We start from the raw sequence: 17,525 nt of genomic DNA on the forward strand, positions 1-17,525 counted from the left end.
GAAAGGACTGGAATGAAGGGAGCATTTCCAGGGATGTGGGTGGGGTTCAGGCAACAAGCAAGCAAAGGTGAGGCACCTAGAGATTAGCAACCTCAGGAAGCCTTTACCATCCCGTCCCGTGCTTGAAAAGGCAGGAGGAAGAAGGAGGGAGATGGATCCCTGGGAGATCTGGAGCCTTAGAAATACCCTGACCTCCCTCTCCTCCTATCCTAACAATCTGTTGGTAGTGCCTCCTGTTGGCCAAACCCAACTTGAAGCCAGAGGCCTGGGGCCCCTTGTTGTGGGCCATGAGGATTCAGCCTATGGGGACAGGGTCAAGAGCAAAGGGGAGGTGGGGATGTACCATAAGCAACCCACATATCCCACATATCCATATATCCACAGGTACTTCTTGATGGATTGCTAAGTCTAGATCTTCTGGTTGGGAATGTATCTTCAGACGTTTGGTCAAAAATTGGGGTAGGAAAAAAATGGGGTAGACCAAGGGGGAATCACTAAATTAACTCAGTTTAGCAAAAATACCTGTTTTCTCCTGGAGAGTCACTTGGCTTTGTCCCTTTAACTTAATCCCCATGGCTTCATGAGAACACAGTTCAGAAATAAAGTTGGGCCTTGAGATGGAGCTGTCCCTTCATACAGAATGAATTTAACCCTTTAAAAATGTTTTCTAGCAGTTTGGTTTGAAACAGTTTATATTCAGAAGCTTATAGATTCTTATTCTCCTAAAAAAGACAAGTTGTGTATACACTGGAATAAGGCCACGAGGAAAATCTTTTCACTCTACCCACTGTAGCTTAGTGCACACCTGCTGGATGCCTGGCACTGTGTTAAGTGCTTCGGGGGACACAGACTGAGGAGGGCTCGGCTTCTGTGCTGGAGGAATCCATGGCCTGTAGGCGCACATGTGCTGCGTGCTGCAGGAGTGGCTGTGATAGAAGAAGAGCTCCACAGGCCTGTAGGTTATACTCCCCTTCAAGGCGAGCCACCCCTTCATTCTCTTCAGGGAAGATTACATTCCAGCCGTGGCAGACACAAGCCCTCCTCTCTGAATCAATGTGCATTACCTGGCAACTTCCACTGCTGGGTCCCAGAGGGGAGCCAGGAAGGGAGCAGAACGTATTACAGAGGCCAGAATTGTGGATAGGAATGCCAGCACCGAGGCGCATACTTCCAACACTCAGAAAACTATCTCAGACCCTTACTCTGACCTATTAACACTCACGATGAACATCATTCTAACAGGCTTCAAGAGCAGGTTTCTTGAAGTATGCAGGACTAGGTATAGCACAACGGATTGGGGAGGGAGGAGTTGCTGCTTTAGATGAGCTCCTTGATCACAGTGACAAATGGCGGCTGATAAGATTGTAAGAAAAATGATTTTAAGAGCTAGGGCATGATTCTGAGATTTCATAAAGAATAGGAGATAGGAATTATCTGTATATAGCCATTGAAGGTATCACTGTCTTACAGCATGAGTGGTTTTCATTAGGATGATCGTGAATGGTCCAGGGTCTACTGGTATGTTCACTTCATTTTGCTTAAAATATAAGCTAAGATGTATCTTAGAACTATTCCTATTGAACATGGCAACTATTAAAAAAGTCAGGAATCCTAAATTTGCTTTATAGTCTTAACCATTTACCAGGTACCAAACCACCCTAACACTTGGTGGCTTAAAACAACAATTATTTATTATTGAAGTTCATGTGTCTGCTGGTGGACCTGGGTTTGAGCAGCCCTGGCTGGGCTCATCTGTGGGTCTGTGAATAGACTCAGCTCAATAGACTCATCCACAGAGGTAACTCAGTAGCTACAGCTCCCAGAGTGTGCAGCCACAGATCCAAGGATGCCCATATTTAAGGAGGGGCAGATCTTCTACACAGTTGAGTGTACGTGATTCTCGCAGCACCCCTGGGGTGGTGTGGCATCACTCTCACTTTTCAGATGAGGAAGTGGTCAGAGACGTTAAGTAATTTGCCCAGGATCACAGCTGGTTTGTGAGACAGCTGTGGAATCTGCCGGAATCCGGCCTCCTGCCTTAAGCCTGGGGCTTTTACCATAGAGACCAAATCTGCTTGCTGATAGTGATATTGGATATTAAAGTCCTTCGGCACACTTCATATCCTCTGGAAACTCGATGAATTCTTTACTGTCTATTCCCTCCTGTCTTCTCCTCAGGATATCAAAGTACAGCGCTCTAGCAAAAAATTAAATATTGCTTTATAATAAGTGTACATGACTTACCACTCATTAGACACTCATTTATCGCTCCTTTGATCATCCTTGCATTTTAATGGCGACTAAAGATATTGGGCCGGGGATTTAGCTCAGTGGTTCCACCACCTGCCTAGCAAGCGCAGGGTTTCGAGTTCGATCCCTGGTACCAAAAAAAAAAAAAAAGCTATAAGCTGAAGAATGCTCTCGTGGGATGAGTTTAAACTAGGGTATTTCGGGAGTACCCTGACCATTCAGGCACTGTGAGCCAACCTACCCTGTGTCCACGCAGAACGTGCCTTCCCTCCTCCAGTGCAGGCAGGAGCTCTCCAGGTGATGTCGGGGTCCAGGTCTCAGAGGCCAGATGGTGAGAAGACCCCAGTCCAGCCCTGCAGAATGAGATCATGTGGAAGGAAGGTTGTGATTCTGTCTGGGTGCTGGAATCTTGTGTTGCTGGTGGGATGTGACCGGATCAGCTGTTTTGCGGTCTATGTGGCCTGATGTCTAGCCTCCCCACTCCCCTTCCTGGAAGCCAGCGAGGCCACCCATCCATGTTCTTGGCACTAGATATGGGCCATTTATTTGTGTCTGACGCTGATCAGCTGTTGTTTAATGTCCCGTAATGTACTTGCCAGCCATCTCCTCTGATTTAGCTCCCCATTTTTCCTCTAGATAATAAAATCAGAAAGGGCTCTTAAATTAGAGGGCTCTCTAGGGGTCTCAGGCGTCACACTCAGGCGTTACCCCCTCCCAGGCCTCCGCATAAAGCAGTACCTGGTCCTTCAGCTCAGGCATAGGGAGGCTTTCTGAGCAGATGTCCTGCACCAAGCCCCCTCATCCCTGCTGTCTGCTGCACCCAAACCTGCTTTCTTCAGATGCACAGCTGTATAAAAACAACACCACTCCAGAGAGAACACAGAGCCCTCTGGCTTCAGTGAGATACCCAGTAAGCTGGTGCTCATCTTCTTTAACTGCAGTTCCCATCTGCAAGTTCTACTTGTGCTGTTCCTCTGATTGGTAGCGATTCCCCAAACCTCTCCTTATGCAAAGCACTTTCACAGCTACAGTTGTATTTGTTCTTCACAGCAGCCCCTCCTCTGAGTGGTCCTGGGTTTGAAGGCTGCCGCTCTTGCTGGAGAGCTGTGTGGTGGTGGGGAGTTCACTTCGCCGAAGCAAGCCCCAAGCTCCTCATCTTCCAAATGGGTGTGAGACCCCTGGCCTTACAGGATTGCTTCGAGGATTCATTAATGCAACTGACACTTCATGTGTTCCAACTGTGTGCCTGGAAGTGGGTTACAGGAGTGAGCAAACAAAAATTGCCCCTCCCAAGCACACACACATGGAGCTTCTGACCTCACAATGAGAAGAACTTGTCCAGACTGGGCTGCTGGAGATGCCTTTGCCTTTGAGTGTGGCCTTTGTAGTTAGTCTGGGGTTTGTGCTGGAGTGAGGGAGTTTTAAATTGCCTTACTTGCTGCATTTAAAAATTGAATGATTTAACATCTGTAAATGTTCCGATTTCTGTTTTGCAAACAAAACCCCAAACCTTTTGAAAGGCCAGGTGAGCTGGCAGTTCCAGTCCCACCTTCTGGTATGGTGACACTGGAATATGAGAGCTTGGCTCCAGCTCATAGAGTGTTACAGTCTCCCTGAAGCCTCACGTGCTCATAGGTGGGACCTTTGGGAGGTGATGGATCATGGGTGTGTGGTACCCATCACTGGACTGGCCCGCTGATGGGTTATAGCTGGGTGTGATGTTGGGAGGTGAAGCCCAGTGGGAAGAGGGGATCCCATAGGAGTGGCCTGGGAGGATATATATTCCTCCTTTTCCCTTAATCCCTCCCTGCCACACCATGAGCTCTTTCTCTGAGATGCCCCTCTGCCATACCACCCTGCCTTGGAGCCAGCAGACTATGGGCTGAAACCTCTACAAACTCTGAGCCAAAATAACCCTTTCTCCTTTAACTTGTGGATGTCAGGTATTGTGTCCCAGCTGCAGGGAAGTAACTAAGACACAGAATGTCCACTGCACCTGTGTGTGTGTGTGTGTGTGTGTGTGTGGTATACTGGGGATTGAACCCAAGGTCTGTCTTCACATTGAGCTACATTCTCAGCCCTTTCAGTGCTATATGGCCAGCCTCAGAATCCCCTAGAGGGCTTGTTCAAATGCAGATTCCTGGGACCCATCCCCAGTAGATTCTGACTGGGGCGGGGCACGGAGGCCAAAACCCTGCATTTCCATAAAGCTTCAGGTGCTGCAGAGCTGCAGGTCCACGGCCACAGACCACTCTTCTAGAACCACTGCTCTAACTCACCTCTGAGTTACTATGCCAGCTCCCTGTGGCTGCTATAGTAAACACATCAGAGTGGCTTGACACAGCACACCTCTATACTCTTACAGTTCTGGAGGTCTGAAGTCTGAAATCAGTTTCACTGGGCAGTAATCAAAGTGTTGGCAAGGGATGGCCAAGTTCCCTGCTCCAGAATGAGAATTGGCCTCTTGTTGTCTCTAACTCTAAGCTGCATTTGTGCATTTGTTTGTTGGAGGCTCCTTCCTCTGTCTTCCACACCAGCAGGGGAGCATCTTGGGTTTGGGGGAGGGAGGATCACATCTCCTTCTTTGTCAAATCTTGGCTTCTCTGTTATGAGGATGCTTGTGATTGCACTGGGGTCCGCCTGGATAATCCAGCATAATCTCATTGTAAACTTCTTCTTTTTTTTTTTTGGTACGGGGGGATTGACCTCAGGACCTTGCAATTGCGAGGCAGGCACAGTGCCACTGAGCTAAATCCCCAGCAAACTTCTTCATTTAATCATATGTACAATGTTCCTTTTTCCATATAAGGTAGCACTTACAGGGTCCAGGAATTCAAATCCAGATACTTATGGGGGTCATTGTCAAGCCTACTATAGTCACCTTTGCCATGGGATAAACAGACCCACTTGTGCTTTCTTAAAGTGACATTGGAATCCGAGGGCCGGGCCTAGATGCTGCCTTCACTTGAGTTCCTTCCCAGAAACAGAACTTGAGGCAAGAATTCAAGTGCAAGTAGTGTGTTTGGGAGGTAACCTCAGCAAAGCAGTGCAGAAGAGAGGCAGAGAAGCGAAGGCATCAGTACAGGGTGTATTCCTGAACAGTTACTGCTGTAGGCAACCGGAACTCCAGTCTACTGAGGATATCTCGGGCACAGGGAACTGGGCTATGTGGCAGGAAGCTGGAGGCACTGGCAGGCTTGATGGATGCAGAGGGACTTGGGCAAGGAAGTGACAGCATCTGCTAGAGATAAGATGCCATCTGTGCCCCTGTTGGTGTTTGTTTGTTTTTTGAGACAAAGTCTCAAATGTAGCTCAGACTGGCCTTGAGCTCATGGCAACCCTCCTGCCTCAGCCTCCTGAGTCCTGGAATTATAGGAGTGCACCATCACACCCAACCTGAAAGGCCTTTTGATAGTTTCCTGCCTCATTTGCCCCTCTGGGCAGCAGTTGTTGCGGCTCACTATCTTTCCTGCTGCAATGCAAAAGTTGGGGTTTGGGGGGCCAGGGATTTAGCTCAGTGGTTTCACCCCCTGCTGTGCAAGCGGAAGGACCCAAGTTCCATCCCTGGTACCAAAAACCCCCCTGCCCCAAAAATCCGTAACACTTCAAGAGAGCATGTAAAGCTGTATATCTCCAATGATCAATGTCATTATATTATACACCTAAAATGTGCCAATGAAAGGATATACAAAAAAAAACCCAGAAGTTGGGGTTCGGTTGCTACATGGAATCACTACGAACAATGATACGTGTATCAGTCAGTGCTTACCGGAGAAAAAGATATAATGCAAGATGTACAAATATATAAGAATTTACGGCGTCTTGCAGTGGCTGCCCACAGAGATGCTGTGGAAGACTGTAAAAGGGCTGTTTGTGGAAGGCCTGGAGCTCACTGGAGTGTCCTGTGCGAGTCCGTTCAGGAGGCCGAAGGGTCTGTGCTGGAAGCCAGGAGACGATGTCCAAGGTGAAGGCAAAGACTGGAGCTCCGCCGGAGAAACAGAAGCTGCCTTCCTTCTTCGTTTCCCTTTTATTCCACTCAGGCGACCAGCCCATTGGCTGGTGTCACTCACACCCAGGCTGGGTCTTCTGTCTTCAGTAAATCCCTCAGCCACACTCAGAACTACGCTGATCCAATCTAACGGCATTTCTTACTCATGTTGACTATCGCAACATGTTTCGTTCAGCACTTTCTACCTTCTATAATCTTTATGCACATTATTTCTAATCTTTACAACAAAGGTAGCCATTAGTGCCCCCCCCACCCCGCCGCTGCTTTTTTGGTATGGGAGATCGAACTTGGGGCCTTGCACTTTCGAGGCAGGTGGCAGAACCACTGAGCTACATCCCCGGCCCCTAGTGCCCCTTTTTTTACCAAAGAGGAAATTAGCATTCAGAGAGGTTCAGTCACTTGCCTAAAGTCCCACAATGCCAGGGTTAAAATTCCAATGCAGGGCTTTCTGACCCACTGACCATTGCAAGGGAGGATGTAGCAGTAGTTAGAAGTAGGGGCTCTTGCTGGGCGTGGTGGCACACACCTGTAATCCCAGAATTTGGGAGGCTGAGGCAGGAGGATCGCCATGAGTTTGAGGCCAGCCTGGGCCACATAGTGAGTTCAAGGACACCCTGAACTACACAGTGAGACCCTGTCTCAAAAAAGAACCAAAAACAAAACAAAGAAGTAGGGCTCCTGGTGCCACACTGCCTGAGTTCAAATCCTGTGTTTCCCTTAGCTTTGTGACCTGGGCCCAATTACCTTCCCCTAACCTCAGTTTCCTTATCTGTATAATGGGGCTAACAGTAGGATTTAACTCATAGATAAATTCTTAGAATTAAGTGGGCTAATTATGAACATAAGGTACTTGGAAAAATCCCTACCATACAATGTATGAATAAACACACATTTTCTGACATTATTTCTACAATCTCACCAAGTTTCTACACATGCCAACAGGTCATAATTTCCCTTATCATTCACTGCATCAAAAAGGCAAAAATCCCAAATACAACCCAAAGAAACTTTTGCTTAAAATACCTAGTGAATTAAAGAGAAAATGATGAGACTCTGCCTTTGTCCAACACACTGACCAGTGAAGGAGGCTCTTCTTGTAGAGATGGGCTTCCCCAGATGGCTTTAAAAATACACCTGGCCCTATTCCATCTCCCGGCCCAGGAGCCTTCAGCTCCACTCAAGCCCACACTGACCTCTCCATAGCAACCAACAGAAACACTGGTGGAGGCGTGTGTTTGGGAGCTGGCGACAGCTGAAGGAGATGTCTGTGTCTCTGCAGACTTCCACAGACCACTAGCTGGGTCTGACCAAGAAGAAGAGGGAAGGAAAAAAGAGAGCACTTCCCTCTCCACCTCCTCACACCCTCCTCCATTTCTGCATTGCTTGCTCCATCTTCTGTCCTTCTAAGAAGTTTGGAGATAGTACCTCAGGAGTGGAAGCTCAAGGTGTCTTTGGGAATCGCAGGCCCTGGAAATGTATTCTGCAGAGTATCTGAGCCAAATGGTTCCTCCATCCTTACCTCACCACAGTTGTCTGAATCAAATATTTGGGCCCTTGCTTCCTTCTGCCAGCCAACCCTGAAAGAAGAGTGGTCTTCCAGGCCAGCTCGGAGATTGCCACCAGGTTGGTGGCTGCCACATTTCTTTTCTTCGAGTCTGGTGGAAAGTGACATGGGAACATTTAATCAATGACTGGGTTTAGCAGTTTGCCTATTTACTAATGTTCTTAGATTTGCACCAGTGCTAGGGCACTGAGGTAAATTTTGGATGCATGGAAAGCATTAAACAAACCATTTCCTCTCTTATGGACTCAGTTTCCCCATCTATAAAACAAAAAGATGGACCAGATTAGATTTCAGTGGTCCATTAGCCTTAGATTTTATCTGACTTCATGGATGACAAGCTGTTTGCTAATTTACAGACTGAATACCCACCAAAAGAAGGGGTCTTGGCATGAGTTCCCATCTGAGCACTGCCTGAGAACCCTTGTGTACAGGTGAAAGACCCGAGGTTCCTTATCAGGCAGCTCTGGACTTGAGTGACAGCTCCATGACCCAGAAGCGACAGGATCCTGGCCCTCTGGTCTTTAATTTCTTCACACCTCAGTTTTCACATCAGTAAAAGGTGGATAATAAGTTGTGTTTTAGACGGTAATCTAATGCCTTCAGAGTGTGGCTGGCATGTAGTTAGCTCTCAGTTTCTGGCTGCAACCATTATTCTCAACAGTGGAGAAAGAACTGGAAAGCAGACCACCTGGCTTCTATTGGATGCTTCCTCTCTGCTGTGATCTCACTGGCTCTTATCCAGTGCTGAAAGTTCTAGTTTCAGAACTGAGAGTTTCCACCTAAAATAAAGCCTTGGACTGAGTCAGGGACATCACAGCACATAGGAGGCTCTAGAACCACAGGTCAGGGTTCAGAAGCCCCATTCCCCAGGGCCTTGGTTGCCACAGCCTCTGTTTCTCTCAATTGAAAAAGAGGGGATATAAAAAAGTATAATTCATAGGATCACAAGAGGCACGTAGGAAGGAACCTGGTGGCCTCTGTATTCAGGAGTCATCGAGGTACCTCAAGACCATTGTGGAACTTTGGAGACATGGACACACTGCTCACACCCAAGAACAACACCGTAGTCACAATGAGTTCAGGGCTGATAGGCCCGCTGACAGCAGGTCCACTCGCAGGGCCGAAGACTGGGGTGACCTCACTAGGAAACCCCCCGGGCACTGCAGCCCAGCAGGTGTCCGCTCCAGGGAAACTGTCCAAACCTGAGCAGAACCCAGCTGGGAAGACAAGCCACTTCCTGCTACCCAAGTCATCTACATCAGGAGAACTGGGCTCTTCGTCCACACAGCCTGTGCCTTGCATGGAATGACAATCTTGGCCTTTTCAAGGTGGACAGCAGCTGCTAACTCACCAGGCCCATCCTGGGCAATCCAAGGGAATGATGGCTGATTTGACATAGATGCTCAATTTTCTAGCCATATCTGCTGGCACTTTGTATTTTGCTCAATTTCTTTCCTAATCAGTACAATAAGATTCATTAATTCAGATCCCCTTCCACCTCCTCCTTTTCTTCCTCACCTACTCATCTTAATCTGATGTTTAAATCTATCCCTCTGCCTCTAAATTCATTATGCCTATTATTTGAGAGACATAGCATTTGAGATACTTCCCACCAATCAAATGACCAGTATTTATTGCACCTCCTATCCTAAATTTGACTGCTATATGACAAGCAGAGTCATAAGACAAGCTGACTCAACTATAAGACAGTTCATAAGACACCTTAACCTAAATCATGGAGCCCATCATCCACTTGTGACGTTAAAATGACACAGATAAATAATTACTGTGGGTCATCGTGGCAATGTCTTGGCGTATACAAACAGATGGAGTTTGCAGGAGAGCAGAGCAAGTAAGGAGACAATCCACTTGGGTTCAAGTCTTGACACTGCTGTTCACCTGGGTGCCTCTTTGAGCCTCAGTTTACTTATCTGTCAAAGGGAGAAAATATTAACAATGCTCAGAGCTATTGTAACCCAGTGCTTAGCACATAAGTGCTTAGTATAATTATCGAGTTGTAGACTATATAAAGATGGTTTAAAGGGGCTGGGGATTTAGCTCAGTGGTTTCGCCACCTGCTTCACAAGCACAAGGACCTGAGTTTGATCCCCAGTACCAAAAAAAAAAAAAAGATAGTTTAAAGACAAGCTTTTATCTTCCACCAGAATAAATTACAAATGAGTTAAGATTTAAATGCAAAATATGAACTATAAAACTATTAGAAGAAACTTTGGGAGCTTTTTAGGGAATAGCTTTAGTATAGGCAATCCTTGTTTAATGACCAAATTCAGTTCCCATAACTAGATCATTAAATGTATTGGTCACTAAATGAGGATGTGTATATAGTATGTACATTACAATATTCGGAACAAAGAAATGGTCAAAGGAAACTCTAACTTGATGACTTTGCTTTTATTTGCATAACTCTCACCTGCAGTACTGTAATGTATAACAGAACATAAAACTATAGTACTGTACAGTACAATCAGCAAAACTATAAACAAAGTGTACTATACAAAAAAGACATTGAGGCTCTATTTGTAGGAATGGAACTTGGTTGTTAAACAAGGAATGAAATATTCCTTGAAGTATACATAAAACTAAGTACTTGAATGGTAATAAATCACTGGAGCTTGGTGGCTGGGGAGAAGGGTGAGAGAGTTTTCATATATACCTGCTTATACTTTTTGAATTTTGAATCACACCCATGTATTAACTAAATAGTTACATAAAACCCCATATGTACATACAAAACATTGCCTCTTGTCTGGAGCACAAGTTGGGATTTTTCTGTCTTTAAAAGTCTCTTAGACCCAAAGAAGCCAGGGGAGTTGAGATCTCAGAGAATTTCCAAAATGATACAATCACACAATTACAGTGCTATGAAAAGCCTAAGGCTCATCTTGCCAAGTAGCTCAACTGGGAAGCTCTGCTGCTCAACTGAGTCCAAAGGAACCAATCCTGAGTTGTCCAATTTCTGGAATCCAGGAGTGCAAGTAACTCAGTGACCCCTATGTGTAAAGATCCCTGTCTGTGCCAGGGGGTAACCAGGGGACTCCCAGGGACCCAGCTTCCCTCCTCCCCACCTGTTGTGGACCCTCAGACCACAAATACTGGAGGGAGGGGCAGGGGTAAGGACCCTGGAGAAGGGGTTAAGTGAGCTACATGGTTTTGAATTACAAGTGCCTCTAGAGCTAAAGTGTCACCATGGAAAAATGAAAGCATGGAAACACAGCAGATGGAAACACAGGGTCTTTCCACTCAGCCAGTTGTCAGTGGGTGTTGGAAATAACTCACCCAATGGGTCTGATGCAGCTGGGCGGGGGGGTTGTCTAACCTGTGACCAGATCTCCCAAATAATTCTACAAACTTGGCCTCCCCTGTCAAGCCCTAGCAGAAGATTTAATAGAACCCACTGATTTATGCTGGCCACTGTAATCAAATTCAGAGCCAAGGCACAGCCAGCCATGGGGAGATTTCTTTATGTTCCCTTGGCTCCTAATAGCATTGTCTCCTCCTTCCTCTGTATTTACCCATGCCATTTGGTCAAATTAGAACTTGAACTCAAAAGAGCAGATGCCTTCCTTCAGATAAGGCCCAAAACAATTCCCTTGTGGAAGAAAAGGAGAGGGTTTTTGACTTGCATTTGTGTGTGCAAAGGAGTCACTTTTGATATATGACTTACATAAAAAATAATGACAAATAGGAGACGATTTTCTTCCCTCCTTGCAGGTAGAGCAGACTCTCAAGTGTATCTGTGGGTGAGGGATTGGGGGAGAAAAAGAACATCTTTCTTGTGTTATTCTTGGGGATCCAGTAACCTCACAGTCTCATGATTAGTGACTGCAGGCTCTGCCGAACAATACTGGTGCCTTAGTTCTGTGCAGCTCCGGGGCCTCCCAGATCTTTGCCAACAGAAGCACTGGGCTGAGCTACTCTCAATCCTAACTGTTAGAGATATCCTGTGCTTCTAAATTTTTTTAATTTTATTATTCTTAGTTATAAATTTTAAAATTCAAAAAAGTGAAAACAATTGTTCAGAGCACACCAGTATGCCCACTGCTGTTGGCTGAATTGCCTCCTCAAAATTCATAGTTTGGAGCCCTAATAATGCCCAGTATCTCTGCAAGTGATTGTATTTAGAGTTGGAGATCTTTAAAGATGTGATTAAGATTACAAGGAGACCTTTAGGTGGCCCTAATCTGATCTGCTCGGCATCCTTTTAAGAAGAGGAGATTGGGATGCAGACACCCAGGGATGCACTTAGCAAGAGAAGGCCACCCACAGGCAAGGGAGAGGCTGCGGGAGAAGCCATGCCTACCGACGCCTTGGCTTCCAGCTTCCAGACCTGTGTGAAATGAATGCTGTTGAAGATATCCAGCCTGTAGTGTTTTGTTATGGTAGCCTGAGCAAACTAAAGCACTCCCCATGTGGATTCTACACTGGTTAGCATTTTTATTTACTCTATCATGTATCTTTTATCCATCCATTTTGTTTCTGATGGATTTCAAAGTGGGTTTCAGACTTTGTCCACTTTGAAGAGCAGACTGGAGAAAGCAAATGGATATCAGATTGACGGCCACCAGTATGCCTGGCTCAACCTTCTCAGTGGCCGGCAGAGAGCAACCGAGATGGTCTGCTTTGGCTGGGGCTACAGCTAAGCATGTGTAGGCCCTGGATTTCTCTAGTATGGAAAAAAAAAACACCAAGATTGTCTACTGGGAGCTTACAGACCGGAAAATAGGAACCCAAAGATAAATAATTAAAAGGTGTGATTAGAAAGACATGATTTTGAGTGTTGGGAAATGCCTCCAACCCCAGCTGGAAGAGATGCCACCATTTTCTTGGGGTACTGGGGGTTCCTGCTCATTCTTTCTAGGTGGTGTGGGGGAGGGAGGAGGACCCCACTTTGCCCTGGTAGCTGAATCTCCAGATGGATTCAATCCAGCCTACTACTTGTTAGTGGCTTGTGGCCTAAGTATATCTCGCAATCTCTCCAAGCTTTGTCTGAAATGAGGATGATACATACCCATGGGATTGTTATGGGCGTCCAAGAAGGGGGAGCATACGGACTGTTCTCCATTGCCGGTGCCTTGTAGTGGGTCAGGGCAATGCTGTCTGCTACAGTAAATAATCATTTTAATGGATTAATCTAGTAACTTATCTTTTGCTCACCAGTCTAGAGTCTCGAGTTGGGGCTGCTCACCTCTACTTTGGCATTCAGGGATGCCGGCCCCTCCGGTCTGTGGGCTCCGCCATCTGAATGCAGAGGGAATCCTCCGCCCTCAGGCAGAACCACTGAGAATAGTCACTGGCTCATCTTCTCTCACAGGCAGCCACTGCTCAGGGAGCACCCTGGCCTGACCAAGAAGAGCACACCTTCTTGAGGTGCCAGCCTTCTCTGCACAGCCCCCATCTCTCTGAAGTCAGTGGTTGGGAGTTAGAAGCAGCCAGGGAAAGGTTGGGCTAGGGAAAAACTTGAGCAGTGAGAACGGCAGGAAGGTGAGAATGGCCAGGGACCCGAGAGCTGTGCCCCAGAAGTTGGACAAGATAATCAGGAGGGTTCCTCCTCACAAGGCTGTGTACAAGATTCCTTTTGATTTCTGACCCCACGCCTGTACTAGTTATGTAGCCCAGACCAAGTGACTTGGTTTCAAGAGTCATTTTCTCCTCCAAGAATTGGAGATAATTAATTGGCCATGAGGATTAAAGACAGTAAATGCAGAAAATGCTGAGTCCAGTGTCACCATTGTTTCATGGTGAGGGTTTTGCCAACCCAGGCTCAGCAGCAAGTACACAGCACAGATACTCCTTCCTCTCATCTCAAGGAGGACAATACAAACATGTCATGGTCCTCTTTCCTGGGAATGCTTCTTAACACAACATTCCGGGAAGTCTCCACTGACCAGCACAAGTTAGCAGATGAAATGAAAATTCTTTGCTTTTCAAACTTGACACCATGAACACATTTATTTATACACGCATGTGGCATCGCAAGGGCCTGGCATACAGTAAACATCCAATAAATGTTTGTGAGTTCAAATAGAATTTACTAAGGGCTCTCCCAAGACCAAAAAAACATTGGATCTGGAGGTGACGTTAAAGAAAAAATTATTATGGCACTTGTTTGTTTGTTTTTCTTTTTTTCTTAATGGCACTTGGTAAAAGGATAAGGACAGCTTTATTCAAGGCTCCCTCCATAGGAATCAAGACTAGCACAGTGAGAGACAGACAGAGATCAAGGTCAGCTGCAACCTAACAGGACAAGCGGGGACTTATAGCCTTGGGGCAGTTGGGTGAGTGGATGGAAAAGTACTAGCAAGAGACACTGTGTACAGGGTTTCTGGCTCAACCAATTTAGGAGGATTTTTTTTTTTTTTTTTTTTTTTGGTACCGGGGATCAAACTCGGAACTTTGCACTTGTGAGGCAGGCGCCGGAACCACTGAGCTAAATCCCCAGCCCTAACAGGATTTTTGTAGAAGGCAGACAGGGTGTTCAGGTACCAAGGGTGAGGAATGAGAATTTAATCAGATGTCAAGGATGGGGAATTCCCTCTAAACTGACTTACTAGAATTCTTGTTACAACTGGATGTTACAAGGGTAGACATAGAAGCCCAAGTTCAAAGGTTAGGCAAGGAAAGGAATCAGAGGAACCTAACCGAAGTTTGGTCAAGAGGAGGGTGTTTGTCAGTGGACAGGTAGAACCTAAGTCCTCCAGGCTACTCCTCTTCCCACCAAGGTTTTATGATAGAACAACAGATTTGCATTCCCCAGAGCTGAAGTAACCCTAGGCTCCCCTCTACACATGTAGCCATCTTTGCCTCCTGTGGGAACTCTGGATCCCTGGGAAGGGCCCCTGAGTAACTGAGCCCAGGCAGATCTCTCTGTGTGGTAGTGGAAGCAGCAGGAAGATGCAAGATAGAATCTACTCTGGCCCTGATCCACAATGAACAGTCCTGCTTGTGGCAGCGGCAGGGACAGGAGCTTCCAGAACAGTGCCCAGGGAGGCAGATTCCAGAAGTGGTCTTCTGGTCTGGTTGATAAAGCCCAGAGCCACAATTAGGACGAAACACTCTGAATATGATACCTGCTGACAGGTGTCGAAAGGCACCAGAAACTTATAATGGATTAATTTTGCTCTGTTCATCTGTGCCTGGGCCAGAGCACCTGAGGGAACTTGAGGGCAGTCCTGCATACCTGTTCAAGGCCCGTGGAAGGGTCATTGTATCTCAGGAATCATGGCGCCCAAACAAGAAGCCAAAGCTGAAAAGGCCTCAGACTGCATTGGATCCAGTGCTGCTCCTTTTACATCTGGAAAATTTGACACCCAGAGAGGAAATAAGTCATCCAGATTCCCACAGCAAGTCACAGCCAGAGCTAGACAGCAAAGCTCCTAACTTGAAGGCTGGCACACCTGGCTGAAGGGCAGCTAAAGGTCAAGTATGCATGCAGGAATTCGACTGCTGGCGGCTGGGAAGACAGAGGACAAAGAGAATGAGACAAAGTTAGAGAGACACAGAGACAGCGTAGACTGAGACAGAAAAAAAAAACAGTAGAGGAGAGAGGTGCAGAGAAGAGAAAGCCAGGAAGAGACTCCATGATATAGGGTTTGAAATAGATTTAAACACCTGCAGCATCAGACCCGGCAACCGTCCAGTCCGGTGGCCTGAGTTTTACAGTAGTGTCACAGAGCAAACCTTCTCAGGAAAAGTAAAAACAGAAAGGCTTTTGATGTGGAAAGGAGCAGAAGTTCCAAGTCTAAGGGTCTGTGATATGGAATTTGAAGAATGAAGATCTGTGGGCACGTGACCCAGCACAGGGGTATCTAGGAAAATGTGACACGCCTGCAACTGTCTGGGACTCAGGGCTGAGCTCTCGCTGTCTGCTGTCCTCGCTGCTGCTGTCTCTGAGAAGGAGAGCGGGAAGTTCCCCAGAGAAGAAATAGATCCTATGCCTTTCCTCCCCCACCATCCCATCTTCAAACCAGCAAATCTCTGTTTTCAAGGCTCAGCTCAAATGCTGCCTCTTCCAGGAAACCTTCCCTGATTTCTCACTTGGATTCCCTCGCCACCAAGTAGAAGCTATCTCCTGTGAACCCCTTCAGATATCCCGCTCCTGTTAGCCGGCTTTCCTCTCTCTATCCTGGCCCATGTTAGCCCCTTCTCTTTTTTGACCCTCTGCAGGAGCCATCCAAGAATATGTTGATAAAACAGGGCCCTCTTGTGTGTCAGGAACACCAAAAGCCTGAGCTGTGACCCTCTCAACAAGCAAAGTAGCAAAGTAGGCTTTGCCATACCTATTTTACAGGTAAGAAAGCTGAGACACAGAGAAAATGAGCAGCTTCCTCAAGTTCACAGCTACTAAGTGGCAAAACCAGGACCAGAGCCCAAGTTGCATGATGGTAGGATCAGTAGATCCACAACACTGAACTACACATCCCAAGGGCAAAATTGTGTCTAGACTCTAAAATCCCTCACACACTTGGTACTCACTGTGCGCTTCTGAATGAACAAAGCAAAAGAATGAAAGAACACAGTCCATGTCCTTTCATTTGAAGGCTATTGTGTGGGGGTCAGCAAACTACAGCCTGTGGAGCAAATTCAGCTGCCTCCTGGTTTTGTAAATAAAGTTTTGTTGGAACACAGTCACACTCACTCCTTTATGCACTGCTGATGGCTGCTTTCATGTTCGATGGCAAAGTTAAGTTGCTTTAGAGCCCATGTGATCCACAAAGCCTAAAATATTTGTCATCTGCCCTTTTATAGCAAAAGTCTGTTGCCGGGCATGATGGGACATGTTTGTAATCCCATTTGTAATCCCTCTCACTTGGGAGGCTGAGGCAGGAGGATTCCCACAAGGTTGAGGCCAGCCTGGGCTACCTAGTGAGTTCAAGGCCAACCTGAACTATATATAGAGATCCTGTGCCAACAAAACAAAACAAAAAAATCTGCTGACTCTATAGTTTGTGATTATTACTAAGCTGGTTAAAGAACAGTGCTTATTGTTAAGTACTAGTAATCTTGTCTTCCTGTGATCTAGAAGACCGTGTGTGTGTGTGTGGGTGTGGGGGTGTGTGTGTGTGTGGTTGTTTTGGTTAAGCTTGGCTTTGTAGGAAGCACTCTGGCACAGCCCTGGTGAGCATGGCCGAGACCAGGCCAGGAGGTCCTCCCTGCAGCAGAGGAGGGCGCCATCTCTTTGGACACCTCCATGGGGGCTGGCCCTTGGGCTGGCCAGGCAGTACTGACAGGCAGGTTCTGAGCCAGAAGAAACAGTCTGTTTGCCGGTCAAGCTCCATTTCCTCTCAGCTTTCATGGGCGATCAGTATCTGCAGGCCCCCAGCCTCAGGTCCTCCCCTGGGCAGAGGGCATTCTGTCGTCCAAGCCTGTCCTCAGGAGCACTTGTGGGTGGCCAGGACACTGCTCCTGGCAGCTCAGGACTGGCCCCGGACCCCTGGCATCAGGGCCAGAAGCAGCATCAAAGCAGGGATTAGCCGACTCCCACCCCAAATGCCCAGCAGGCCAGGCTCAGGAGCACTGGGGGTGTGACGAATCTCAGCCTGTCTCCAGCCTGTGTTCCCTGCCAGTCTGCCTCAGGCCTCACCCCCACGATGATGGGCCCATCATTCACCCTTGCACATCTGCTCACCGTTTCAGGACTGCTGTGTTACTCAGCTTGCTGCTGGGGTGAGTGTGAGAGAGAGA

The 17,525-nt window shown here is 47.0% G+C and overlaps 1 protein-coding gene and 1 long non-coding RNA gene across 11 annotated transcripts in view; one reads left to right on the forward strand and one right to left on the reverse strand.

Moving 5' to 3' along the window:
- Positions 1 to 3,507, reverse strand: part of LOC110345706 (uncharacterized) — a 5,658-nt gene extending 2,151 nt beyond the window's left edge. Inside the window, exons 1-3 of the long non-coding RNA XR_002389239.2 lie at positions 2,989 to 3,507; positions 2,492 to 2,603; positions 2,245 to 2,377 (exon numbers count right to left, since the gene is read on the reverse strand). This is a non-coding gene — a long non-coding RNA (uncharacterized LOC110345706). The remainder of the gene's footprint in view (positions 1 to 2,244; positions 2,378 to 2,491; positions 2,604 to 2,988) is intronic.
- Colq (collagen like tail subunit of asymmetric acetylcholinesterase) overlaps positions 1 to 17,525 on the forward strand; it is a 75,837-nt gene that overhangs the window by 20,190 nt on the left and 38,122 nt on the right. For 3 of the 10 annotated variants that reach the window (XM_021244097.2, XM_004864405.4, XM_087182486.1), the window contains exon 1: positions 3,506 to 17,507. The exons of the other annotated variants lie outside the window; for them this stretch is intronic. In XM_021244097.2, coding sequence (XP_021099756.1) covers positions 17,432 to 17,507 — 76 coding nt within the window. In that variant the 5' untranslated portion in view covers positions 3,506 to 17,431. Of the gene's footprint in view, positions 1 to 3,505; positions 17,508 to 17,525 lie in introns of those variants that run through there. 10 annotated transcript variants of the gene reach the window in all.

This window comes from Heterocephalus glaber, unplaced genomic scaffold (genome assembly GCF_053883595.1).
Source record: "Heterocephalus glaber isolate CG9 unplaced genomic scaffold, H.glaber_assembly_v1.0 deba00001472, whole genome shotgun sequence".
Taxonomy (NCBI): Eukaryota; Metazoa; Chordata; class Mammalia; order Rodentia; family Bathyergidae; genus Heterocephalus; species Heterocephalus glaber.